Source organism: Marmota marmota, unplaced genomic scaffold (assembly GCF_001458135.2).
Source record: "Marmota marmota marmota unplaced genomic scaffold, marMar, whole genome shotgun sequence".
Lineage (NCBI taxonomy): Eukaryota > Metazoa > Chordata > Mammalia > Rodentia > Sciuridae > Marmota > Marmota marmota.
In genome coordinates, this window is record NW_025999900.1 from 68,278,311 (window position 1) to 68,291,253 (window position 12,943).

The 12,943-nt window shown below is 53.7% G+C and overlaps 1 protein-coding gene across 1 annotated transcript in view; it reads left to right on the top strand.

The window, feature by feature from the left end:
* Cep170b (centrosomal protein 170B) overlaps window positions 1-6,467 on the top strand; it is a 23,701-nt gene extending 17,234 nt beyond the window's left edge. Inside the window, 7 exon segments of the mRNA XM_048799463.1 lie at window positions 1,029-1,315; window positions 2,917-3,076; window positions 3,386-3,529; window positions 3,651-3,739; window positions 4,057-4,150; window positions 4,253-4,304; window positions 4,405-6,467. Coding sequence (XP_048655420.1) covers window positions 1,029-1,315; window positions 2,917-3,076; window positions 3,386-3,529; window positions 3,651-3,739; window positions 4,057-4,150; window positions 4,253-4,304; window positions 4,405-4,652 — 1,074 coding nt within the window. The 3' untranslated portion in view covers window positions 4,653-6,467.
* The last annotated feature ends 6,476 nt before the right edge of the window (window positions 6,468-12,943 follow it).

A 12,943-nucleotide genomic window follows, 5' to 3' on the forward strand; every position in this document is an offset into this window, starting at 1 on the left:
GTGCAGGCAGATGACTCTGACCTCCCTGGGGACAAGGGGCACATCCCATCTCCCCACTGGGCCCAGGGGCTGGCCCTGCCGCTCTTACACTCTAGCTGAGTCCTCCTGTGACTCCTGAGCCAGCCACCACAGGGCCTGGGGGACCTGGGGGGGCTCTCCGTGCTGCTGTGGCTGAAGCCCAGGGGAGAGCACTGGATGCCTGTGCCGTCGGTGGGAGGCTCTCTGACAGCCCTCCGAGCCCACAGGCCTCTCCGCCAGGGAAGGCTGGGTCAGACCCCCATGAGAGACCCACCCTGCACCCGAGGCCCATGTGTCCAGCGACAGGTGACAGTGGCCGCTGGAGCTGCTGCCCACCTTCCCTGACAGGGTCCTCACACACACAGCCTGCCCTCTCCTGACCTGCCAGGGGAGCTGTGCTCATGGAGTAGATTGGTTTGAGGCTGAGGAGCTGCAGCTCTGCCCTTGCTCTGGCCGCACTGCCCTGCCCAGGGCTGGCCCACCTGCCCCCACTACCTGCCACCCACCCATGGCTGCTGGGTGCACTGGCAGGAAGTCTGCTTGGCAGAACCCACTGTCACTCCATGTCATACCTCCATGCTCCCAGGCATTCAGGCGCCCAACCCCAGCCACAGAGCCTGCTTCAGAGCCTCAGCTCAGGGCTGGGTCAAGAGCCAGGACCCTGCCCAGGGGCGTGCCTGGGCTCACCCTGTGCCCTAACCCTGTGTGGCTGACCCTCAGGGGAGGTCCACCCCCATCTTCCATGTCGGCTCAGCACCTTTCCCTGCTGTCCTGGACTGGTTCCTGTCTCATCAGGGATAGATGTCACTTGGGTCACTGAGGTGGACTTGGGAGTACCTGGCCACTCAGCCCACGTGTTCTCTGGGCAGGTGGTGGCTGGTGGTGGCCTGTGGTCCCTGCAGCTCAGCGACTGCTGGTGCTCTGCTGAAGAGCTTCTGGGTGTGGGCGCCAGCTGTAGTCATCCTGCAGTCTGGGGACCTCAAGGGCCCCGGGGGTGCATGGGTGCTGAGCTTGCTCTGTTCTGTTCTTGCTCCTGAACCAACCCACTCATCCAAGACGCGCGTCGCCGGCAGCAGGGCTCGGACTACACGTCCACCTCCGAGGAGGAGTACGGCTCCCACCACGGCTCCCCCAGACACTCGCGCTCCCACGCCTCAACAGCCACGCAGACCCCCCGGGCCAGCGGTGCTGGCCGTGCTCGCCCCCGGGCCCCCGGCCTCCGGGACACTGATGACGAGGAGGAGCCTGACCCCTATGGTTTCATCGTGCAGACAGCAGAGATCGCGGAGATAGCCAGGTGAGTGGCCAAGAGCCGGCAGGGGCTGGACTGGGGCTCTCCTCCTGGCCCCAGGTAGATGTGGAGAATGCTTGGGCGGGCAGTGGATGAATGAGATCTGCCCATGAGGATCAGGGACCCCAGGAACAAGGAGGGCACCCCAGTGTTTTTATTAGAAATGAGCTTCCTCACGTGGACATTCAGCAGCTGTCGGTCTCCAGCCCAGATGATGGGAGGACGGTGCGGGGAGATAAGTGGAGTGAACATGGTCTCCCCTGAGCAGTGGTCAGTGCCACAAAGGCTGGGCCTCAAAGGTTTATGGAGGGACAGGTGAGGTCCTGGACCTAGGTGGATGCCACGTATTTTGTTGATGCTCAGCCTGAGAGCCCCTGAGGCACCCCGAAGTTGACGAGAGGCAGGTGGCCCTCCAGAGAGTGACCCACAAGAAGATGGGGGACACAGGCATGTTGGCAGGGATGGCAACTGAAGCCACTGTGGAGTAGGTGTGTCGGGGGCTGGGAGAGAGGAGGGCTGGGGCGGAGCTCTCCCTTGGATACCCAAGGTGTGTGGCTAATGCCACCTGAGCAGAGCATGGGGACTGTCTGGCCACCCAGAAGAGAGGTGTGGTCCCTGGATGGAGGCACTGTACCTGGGCGAGGCGAAGGGCGGGGGGATCCTGAGTGCCAGAGTGTCCCTGGGCAGAGAGGGCCCACAGCAGCAGACAAGGCACGCCCCCCATGTCAGAGGGACGTCCTTCTATTGTTCTTGTAGTGTAGGGGTGGGACCCGTGAGGCAGTCCTGGTGGGCAGCATGGGGAGGCTGATCAGACAGCCCAGCTTGGGGCATGGGCCAGAGGCACTGCTGGTCACAGAGGGGCAGGTAGTGGAGACCCTGTGACAGCTGGGGACAGAGACCTGGTCCTCCATGGGCCCCAGGACCAGGGTGTGGCCCCAGCTAAGGCCATGTGGGTGGTAGGGCCAGGGAACAGCGTCCACCCCCAACAGGTCTCTGCCCCTTCCAGCTGCCTAGGTGCCTTGCTGGGGCATACCTGTTGCCCTCACCAGGGCACGGGGAGATGCCCTGCTCCCTGGCCACTGCCTGCAAAAGTCCCCTGGCCCCCAGGCTCTGCCCCCACCCTCTGCCCAGCTCTCCCCCAGGGTGTTAGGAACCCCAAGTTCTAGTTGCCATGGCAGTCCACCCTTTCCCTGCCTCAGCTCTCCTGCCTGCAGGGGTGGTCCTGTGCCCCACACACCCTGTGGCTGAGTTGCACCCACACCCAGCAGCCACCATACCCAGTCCTGTCCAGGAGCAGAGGGGGCACTGCCCTCCTCTTGGCAGACCCACCCTGTCCCTCCCCAGGGCAGTGGTGAGTGGAACCTCCTGGTGGGGCTCTGGCCCATTCCATTGCTGCCACGGCTTGGGGCCAGAGTGGGGGGTTGCATATCCCAGGCCCCTGTCCCCCATCCGGTGCCACGTCGACGTGGCAGGGTCCCACTTGTGCCTGGAGGAAGTGCACTATCAGGTGGGGGCAACCTCGAGGCCCGTGGGCTCCTGCTGCCCCTTCCCCATGGCGGGAGTTTCCATGAGGACCCCCACAGACCTGTCCTTCCTGCCGGCTGCAGGCTAAGCCAGACCCTGGTGAAGGACGTGGCTATTTTGGCCCAGGAGATCCACGACGTAGCTGGAGACGGTGACTCGCTGGGCTCACCAGGGCCCACCCGCAGTCCTTCTCTTGGGAATGTGCCCAGCACCCCCGCCTCAACCATCTCCGCCCGTGAGGAGGTAAGCCCTGGCTTCCTGGGTGCATGTGCCAGGGGCAGTACCTGCTACCAAGGGAGAGTCCTGCACACCCTGAGCTCAGACCCTCTGGGCTGACCCCCTGCCATCCACCCCCCGAAGAGGCCATGGCCTGGGGAGGCCAACACACCTGAAGCTCAGCTGCCCCCGTCCGAGGGAGCAGGCGCCGGGGGCACTGAGCGGGCAGAGCCCCTCATGCTCTCTGCCTGTTGTAGCAGAGGGGCCGCTCCTTCCACCCTTTGGTGGTTGCCCTCCGCCAGGCGTGCCAATGCTGCCCGCCCTGCCCCTCTGCAGCTGGTGCAGCGCATCCCAGAGGCCAGCCTCAACTTCCAGAAGGTGCCACCTGGCTCCATGAACTCTCGGGACTTCGACCAGAACATGAACGACAACCGAGAGGGTGCCCTGGCCAACAAGACGCGGCCTCGGAGCCGCGAGGAGGTGCAGGTCCCCTCCTGCCCCACTGCCATGCTCGCGGGGTCTTGACCGGCTGTCTGGGTGCAAGGAGTGAGCAGGGCCACCTGGGCACTGCTGGGCCATGCTAATGCCCGGGTCTTCCCAGGTGATCTTCGATAACCTGATGCTGAATCCTGTGTCCCAGCTGTCACATGCCATCCGCGAGAACACGGAGCATCTCGCTGAGAAGATGAAGTGAGTCTGGCCCTCAGGCAGGTGCTGATGTGGTAGGTGGGCGAGACCCTGTCGGGCCGTGGCCTGCGGGGCCACATGGTGCGCTTGCTCACCTGAACCCGGCCCCACGCGGCAAGCAGAACCTGGGCTCGGAGAACCCCACCTCCTCCCTCCCTAGTCCCTCAGTGTTCTGCACGAAGATGGGGACCACAGCACCAGCAGCCTGGCCCTTCTTATGCTCTGGGGCCCAGGAATGGGTCACGTGAGCAGGAGAGGTCTGGGAGGTGTCACGCCCAGGTCCCCTGCATCCTCATTCTGTCCTGTCCCTCCCCTGGAAGGATCCTGTTCCAGAACACGGGCCGGGCCTGGGAGGACCTGGAGGCCAGGATCAACGCCGAGAATGAGGTGCCCATCTTGAAGACGTCAAACAAGGTGAGGCTGGGTGGGCAGGGTCAGGCAGGGTCCCGCCCCCCCTAGACCTGGCAGGGGATGCCCCAGTGGTCCTGCTCCACCCACTCACTGTTTCTTCCCCAGGAGATCAGCTCCATCCTGAAGGAACTGCGGAGAGTGCAGAAGCAGCTGGAAGGTAGGTGAGGCCCAGCCCTGGGGCAGGAGAGGGGGAGGCTGCTGGGCCACCCTGCTGCTGGACCCTCTGTGGCCTGACCCTCCTGACCTCCAACCTGCAGTCATCAATGCCATCGTGGACCCCAGTGGGAACCTGGACCTGCTCACAGGAAACAGAATTTGCACAAGCTCGGGGCAGCCCGGGCTCGGGAAGGGCTGGACAGCAGCCCAGAGCCCGTCCACGCCCACCTCAGTGGAGACCTTGTTGCCAGCCCTGCCCCTCAGGAGCTTCCCACAGCGGGCCAACTGTGGGCCCCCCGGCCTCCCGGAGCCTGCCTTCCTCCCCGATGCAGAGAGGTTCCTGATCTAGGCCAAGGCCAGGAGGGCCAGGCCAGCCTCCCCGTGCGCATGTGTCCTGTACCTGCCCACCCACCTCTTGTCCCACCTGCCCGACCTCAGGCAGTTCTCTGTGAAAAACCCCACATGTGCCATAACCCCATGGGCAAGCACCTCCCACACCCAGGCCCCCTCCTCAGCCCCAGCCAGCACCCCAACCTCATCCAGCCTCCAATGGCTGCCCCTACCCCCACAAGCCTCCTGGCCCAGTGTCTGGTGTGGCCACTGCCAAGAGCAAGCCCTGCAGGACACATACCCACCCCTCATCACTGTTATTTTTGTTCTTAGCTTTAAAGAAAAATGTAGTTTGTGCCATTGCAGGGAGGTCCCACCAGGTGACCACAATGCTACCCTCAGCCTGTCAGGGCCCTGCCTGGACTCACTGGGAGGCTCTGAACTGACCTGTTGCCACCCTGTATGCTGGGCATGGGTCATTCAGTGCCAGACGTGGAGCTGGGGAGGGCTCGGGCATGTTCCCACTCCTGTCCAGGAGGGAGAGGACTTGCCCTGGTGGCTCTACCTGCTCCAGTCAGCAGCCTGGGCAGGTGAGCAACCCTGGAGGTGTTTGAGGCAGAAAGCCCACAACTCTAAGCCTCTGGTGCCAACACAACTGCCAAACCCACGGAGCTTCAGGCTGCCCCAGGGAGACGGCCCACGTGTGGGCGGGTGGCATAAGCTGGCCTGTGGACCCGGGTGCAGAGTTGTGGAGACAGTGTCCGTTTAGAGCCAGCCCAGGTCCGCCGGCATGCTGACTGCAAAGAGCGGCAGAGGTCATCCCAGCCAGGGACCTGGACTTGTAGGGGGCTTGGGGGTGGGCACATGGGTGCACAGCCCCCGGGTGAGGTGAGTGCAAGACCAAAGGGGCTGGGAAGCAGGCTCCCCGAAGCTCCCTGGTTGGTGGTCTGGACAACATGGCTGCCTCTCGCGCCCCCGGCCTCCCTCTTCTGTGGCATTGAGTCAGTCCTCCGCAGCAGGCTCCTGCGGCCTGACCCGAGGTGGGGAGCAGGGGCTGGCCCAGGAAGGTTGTGCTTTCTCAGGACCCTTCAGCTGGGAGCATGCCGGGGAGCAGAACCTGCTCCCCTGCTGCAGCGGTGGCCGTTTCTGGGGCCACCAAGCCAAAGAGCCTGTTGGCTGTGGTAGGGTGGGGCATGCCCTGGGATCAGATGGTGGCTGTGCCTACGCTGCTCCTGGTGTCAGTGCAGGCGTGGGACCCTGGTGGGCCCTCCACTGTGGGAGGTGGCTGCAGGCCCCACGGGTGATGGGCTCCCTGTTTACAGATAGCTGGCGTGGAATCCAGTGCAGGGCCCTGCACACCCGTGCCCCGGCCCACCTCATGTTTACGTGTGTGTGTACACTGTGTGTGTGTGCGCAGGGAGGCTGGGGGAATCCCGCCTGGCCCTGTCCCCAGAGCCCACTGTCCATTTGGAGGAGGTGCTAGTCCAGCCTGCCCGGGTGCCGCCCACCCCTGCATGCCCCTCCCAGCTGCCCACATCCTGTTTCCCGGAATCAAGCCGTGGCCACTTGCCTTGTCCAAGACTTATCCACCCTCACCCCTGCTCACTGCTGTACAATTCTTTTTATGCACAAACTGGTGTCCCCACCCCCACGTGAGTCCCTGTGTTCCTCCCCTCCAGCCTTTGACCTGGGATTAGTACCTACCTGCCTGGCTTCTTGGAGGTATGGCTGTACACTGTTCTCAGGTGGTCTCGTGGGTGTCTTTCAGAAAATGGTTATTTTATATGATTTGTCATGCAGTTCTAATAAATCATTCTTGTATCACGTGGCAGCACACCAGTGTCTGCTGCCTTGGTCTGCTCCTCCATCCACGGTCTTGGGGTGGGGTGCTGCCTGGGACCCAGCTAGTTTCCTCATGGGGTCAAACATGCCTTTTGACCCCCAGACCCTTGTGGCTGCAATTCAGAGGTGTTGCCACCAGGTGGCGGCCTAGGCAAGAAAGCCAGGCAGATGGTCCCTCCTAACGAGAGAAAGTATATTTTATCTTAGACGTCAGTGACATGGCATTCAAAAACACTCAACAGTATGCCTGAGCTGTGTAGAAATGGGCAGCAGGTGCCAGAACCCTGTGCCAGGAGTCCCTGCCACCACAGTTCTTTCCCCTGACCTACATCACTGGGTGCCTGCAGCTCTGGGTCTTCAAGCCTGAGGGTATCGCTGTCCCCACCACCTTGATCCTAGAAGGCCCCTGCTGTGCAAGTGGCTGCTGGCTGGGCATCTGCAGGATGCAGCCCGGGAACCTGGGGAGTAGCCGAGGCAGTGGTCAGGCTTCTTGGTGCCGAGCACATGCTGTGGCCCCCATCAAGCCCACCCCCTTCACTGGCACCTGCCCAGCTGCCAGGCCCGTCTCCTGAATCTTGACAGTCCCCATTGGCAGCCGCCCATAGTGGCTCAGGAACAGGCCCCACTTCTGTGGCAGACACCCCAGCCTGGCACCTTCATGGAGGAGGAAGCTAGGCCAGCTGGGGGCCCCAAGGTCTGCATCGGAGTGGATCATGTGGGCCCTACAGTCAGCAAGCCTTCCTGGAGGCCTGAGCAGACCACCCAGCGACCAGTGGCTGCAGGAGGTGGAGGCCAGGGGCCTGACACTCAGGTCCCTGTCCTACGGAGCCAGGGCTTGTCTTCCTCATCTTCCTGGATGGGTGGCTGAACTCAGGGTAGTGAGGAGGTAGACCTGCCACACAGACTGGCCTGGCCTGGTGGGGAGTGAGTTGGGGGTATAAGAGAGGAATTGGGGAGGGGAGGCTGGGGCCTGCAGTAGGCCAGGGCTGGGGGCAGGGGGCCACGGTGCTCAACCTTCTGGATCACCTGGCCTAGAGGTGCGTGGCTGGACGGCAGCAGCTCCAGTGGTGAGGTGAGCTCCCACTGGCTGGGGACGCACTTGGGGAGCTAGGTGTGGGGCTTGGGCAAGACCCCAGTAGGGACAGAGGTGGAAGGTCAGTGGCTCTGAGCCTGTGTGGGCTTCAGTTCATTTGCAGAAATGAATAAAAGCCCCCAACGTGTACCTGCACGCCGGCACCTGCCACTGATTTCCCTGTTCTAAAGAAACTGATCTCCAGAAAGCACCATGCCCGTGGTTTTCCATGCAAAAACGAGTGACCTTTCGTTCTCAGAGAAAACTTTCAGAAAAATATATTCTAAGAAATAATGGCCCAACTATGGAAGGGCACTGATTTAAAACCTCCAGACCAGTGGGCACCTAGCAAAGAGCCTGAGCCCTCCCAAGCCTGAACTCCGCCTCTGGGAGTCCCGCCTCCAAGATCCCCTTCTCACCCCAGCCACCCACCAACACTGCTGAGAGGGGAAACTGAGAATGTTTTGAACTCCAAAGGACTCGATTCTTTAACTTTTCATGGAGATCTCTTTTTTTCTTTTCTATTTTCTCTGTTTAATTGTGACCTTAATGGTTCATGGACATTTAGACAGATTCATGTTTGTTTTCCCCCCATTTCTAGCATTTCTGAAGCCAATTATTTTTCACAAGTCAATATTTTGAGCACTAGGATATTTGGTAGTATATTTAAATTTTATATTTTTTATTTTTCTAATTTTTAATCTATATACATATATATTTCACTCATCTATTTCTTTCTCTCTTTTCTTCTGCTAACAGCCAATCTCTATTGTTCTTTCACTCTTCCTTTAGTTTTTTACTTCTATCTTCCCTCTTCCTCCCTTGGGGGTGAGGATATAGTTCAGTGGGTAGAGTGCTTGCCTCACATGACCAGGTCCTAGGTTCAATCCCCAACACCACCAAACAAACAAACAAACAAACGAACTCCTCCTCCTTCATAATCATCACATGCTGCATCACTTCTCTTCTCTCCCAGGCAAGCATTCAAAATTATAAACCCTTTTGCAAACTTTACTGTTTTTACTGTGGGCAATACTGAACATATCATTTCTGTTCACTGTGACAATTAGCACTGTAGATGTCATAGTAGGAACTATTTGGGTTTATGCTGTATGTTGTTTGCATTGGTTGTTATTATTTGTCCCTATGCTGTGAGGTCCTGGAAACCTTCAGGGACACTACAAGTCCACAGGGTAGAAACTCTTTTGTGTCAGATACATACTCTAGATGGGTAGACACACAAATAATATGAAAGAGCAAGGGAACAAATCACCCCAAACAAACCAAGATACTTCAATAAGAGAATCTAATGACACCATGGTGGAAGAAATGTCAGAGAAGGAATTTAGAATGTATATATAGTCAAACTGATCTGTGAGGTAAAGGATGATATAAGGAGTGAAATCAGAAAGAAAATACAGGAAGTGAAAGATCAAAAAAGAGGTATAGATTCTGAAAAAAAGAATCAAGCAGAAATCCTGGAAGTGAAGGAATCAATAAACCAAATTTAAAAATTCAATGGAAAGCATCACCAACAGACTAGACCACTTGGAAGACAGAATTTTGGGCAATGGAGACAAAATGTATAATGTTGTAAACAGCTAACTATGGAGAAAAGATGTTAAGAGACCATGAACAGAACTCTCAGGAAATATGAGATAGCATGAAAATACCAAATTTAAGATTTATAAGAGATACAAACAAAAGGAATGCACAATCTTTTCAATGAAATAATATCAGAAAGTTTTCCAAACCTAAAGAATGAAATGGAAAATCAAATACAAGAGGCTTACAGGACCTCAAATGTACAAAACTTCAACAGACCTACACAAGGCACATTATAATGAAAATGCCTAACATACAGAATAAGGATTTTAAAGTCTGCCAGAGAAAGATATCAGATTACATATAGGGGGAAACCAATCTGGATCTCAGCTGATTTCTCAGCCCAGATCCTCAGAGCTAGGAGGTCCTGGAATAGTGTATACTAACTTCTGAAAGAAAATGAATGTCAACCAAGAATACTATACTTAGAAAAATTAAGCTTCAGTATTGACAATGAAATAAAAACCTTCCATGATGAAAAAAAAAAGTTAAAAGAATTCACAAGTAGAAAACCTGCACTACAAAACATACTCAATAAAACATTTCATGATGAAAAATAAAAGTGAAAACCAGCAAAGGGAGGAACTATGCTAGAAGAATAGTCAATCGGGCTGGGGACGTGGCTCAAGGGCTGGGGATGTGACTTATGCGGTAACGCGCTCGCCTGGCATGCGTGGGGCGCTGGGTTTGATCCTCAGCACCACATAAAATAAAATAAAGATGTTGTGTCCACTGAAAACTGAAAAATAAATATTAAAAAAATTCTCTCTCTCTCTCTCTCTCTCTCTCTCTCTCTCTCTTTAAAAAAAAGAATAGTCAATCAAAGGAGAAGATAATTCAAAGTAAAAACCAGAAATAAATCAAAAAGACAGGGAATAAAAATCATTTCTCGGGCTGGGGATGTGGCTCAAGCGGTAGCGCGTTCGCCTGGCATGCGTGCGGCCCGGGTTCGATCCTCAGCACCACATACAAACAAAGATGTTGTATCCACAACATATTTTTAAAAATTCTCTCTAAAAACATCATTTCTCAGTAATAACATTGAATGTAAATGTCCTAAACTCATCAAATCAAAAGACACAGGCTGGCAGATTGGTTTTAAAAAACAAGACTAAACAATATGTTGTCTCCAAGAGACTCACCCCATAGGCAAGGACATCCACAAATTGAAGGAGAAAAAAAATTGGGGAAAAAAATATCATTCACATGGATCACTTAAACAAGCAGTCCTCATATCAGATAAAATGGACTTCAAGCCAAAGTTAATCAGAAGGGGCAAAGAAGGCCATTTCATACTGCTTTAGGGAATTATATATCAACAAGACATAACAATCATAAATATTTATGCCCCAAACAATGGAGCATCTAAGTACATCAACAAACCTGCTCAATTTCAAGAATCAAATAGACCACAACACAATAATACTGGGTAACTTTAACATACCCCTGTCACCACCAGGTAGATCCTCCAAACAAAAACTAAATAAAGAATCTATAGAGGTAAAAAAGCATCATTGATAATTTAAACTTAACAGACATATAGAGAGTATATTATCCATCAATGATCAATACACGTTCTTCTCATAAGCACACGGATCTTTCTCTAACATAGACCATGTTATATAAGCTATCACATAAGTTGGTGTTCAATTGTAATATGACCTTAATATATTTTAGCATCTGAAGGGGTACTTTGATAGCTCCCTTTCCACCGATATCAATTTTGTGTTCTTGCTTTTTTTCCTTGATTAGACTTACTTGATTTTTATCAATTTTAGCTGTATTATTTCTTTTCTATTTCACGTATTTCTGCTCCCACTCTTACTTTTTCCATCCTACTCCCTAATTTAAAAGTAATCTGATTGTTATTCTAGCTTCTTTCTGATACAAGTACTTTAAATTATAAATGTTTTTTTTGAGTACTGTTTCATCCCAGAGATTTTGGGTTTTAAGCATTTATTACAACTTAGTACAGAGCACTTTTATTTACCTTTCTGTGCTTTCTTCCTTGACCTGTGAGATAGTTATAGGTGCACCATTTAATTTTGAAGTAGTTGTGATGTGGGGGTGGGGTTCTATGAGTCTTATGATGATTGATTGTAATGTAATAAATCATGCAGGAAACACGGTCTGTATGATTTCAAATTTTAAAAGAGTAACAAAATGCTTTTATATTGATTGTGTTGTGGGGCAGGTTGCTCAGAAAACAACCAAGTCCCAGTGTTGTCCAAATTGAAGAGTCTTTATTCAACCTGCCGGCCAGTGACTGCTCCCCACAGAACCCATAACTGTCTCTGCAAGGAACAGCCCCGAGCCTGCGCATTTAGGATATTCAAGGGCAAAAACTGCAAAAACCACATCTGGGCAGACATAGCTGTAGACAAGCAGGTACAGAGCTGAACTGGGCAGCCAGTGAGACAATGCAGTGTGTCCACTGGTATTTCCCACAGGACTTTCCAGGCTGGCAGAGCAGCAAGCAAGCAGAAGGGGACCAAAATGACTCCAGTTGACTACAAGTTAGAGAGTGGTCACTAACATCTAGACAATCAATCTCTGACACGGTAGTCACCCAAGAAAAATGGAAACCAAAGAACAATTTCACATTGTATAAGAATTGCTGTTCTGTGTTGCCTAGTGCTGTGCTGGTATGTGAATGGGTCAGAGGTGGGGCTTTCCCACTGGAGAAGCATTTCCTATATGATATGGGGTCTCAGGGTAAATGGAGTCTGGTCATTGCCCATACAGCCTGGCCCATAACAATTGTATTGGTTATATATGTGTAAAGTCAAAACTGATCAAATCGCATACTTCAAATGTGTGCATTTTATTGTTAAATTTTACCTCAATAAAGCTATGAAATAAAAAAGAAAAAAAAAAGAAATGATTGCCCAACATTCAAAATATGCCCCCAAATGACAGTAAACTTTAATCCTGCTCAAAATGAAGTTTAACGGCTGAGGGTGTGGCTCAGGGTAGAGCGTTTGCCCAGCATGCACAAGGCCCCTGTTCCATCCCGGCACCTCAAAAACAGATAGAATTAAAAAATCAGCTTTAACAAGAAGTCAGGTGGGGCCTCATCCCTCTCCTGGAACTGTGGGAAATACCCAAAACAGCAGTTTCCAGACTCTGGGCGGTGGTGGCACAGGACTGTCCCCTCACAGGGGGACGAGCCAGATGAGGCACAGTCGCCGATTACTGACTGATGGTGGCTGTAATCACACAGGGAGGGTCCTCCAAAGAGGTGGCAAGGTGGCTGAGTTGGTGGGGGGGCCAAGGTGGCCAGAGCTCAGCAAGCAAGACAGCAGGACGGAGGGGACAGCACCAAGTCAGTGGCAGAGGAGAGAGGCCACGGCCTACACACACGACAGGAGCCCCAGGAGGCTGGGAATGGCCACCAGACAGGTCCTGAACCCGACCTGGCCGAGCGCATTGTGCTCCAGAGGACAGAACTCGTGACGAGGCCTGGCAGCGCGAGCAGGACTGAGCCAGCTGTGGTCCTCTCTGTGCCCCAGCAATGCTTAAGGGCAAGTCCCAAGACGAAAGGATCTTTGCCCGAACAAAGTCCAGCATTCATTAAAGGAACACAACAAAACCCAGCACCCACACAATGTCCAATCAAAAATGACCAAGCTTGGGCCGGGCTGTGGCTCAGTGCTGGAGCGCTTGCCTAGCATGTGTGAGGGTGTGAGGCCCTGGGTTGGATCCTCAGCACCACATAAAAATAAATAAAATAAAGGTCCATTGACAATATATATATATATATATATATATATATATATATATATATATAT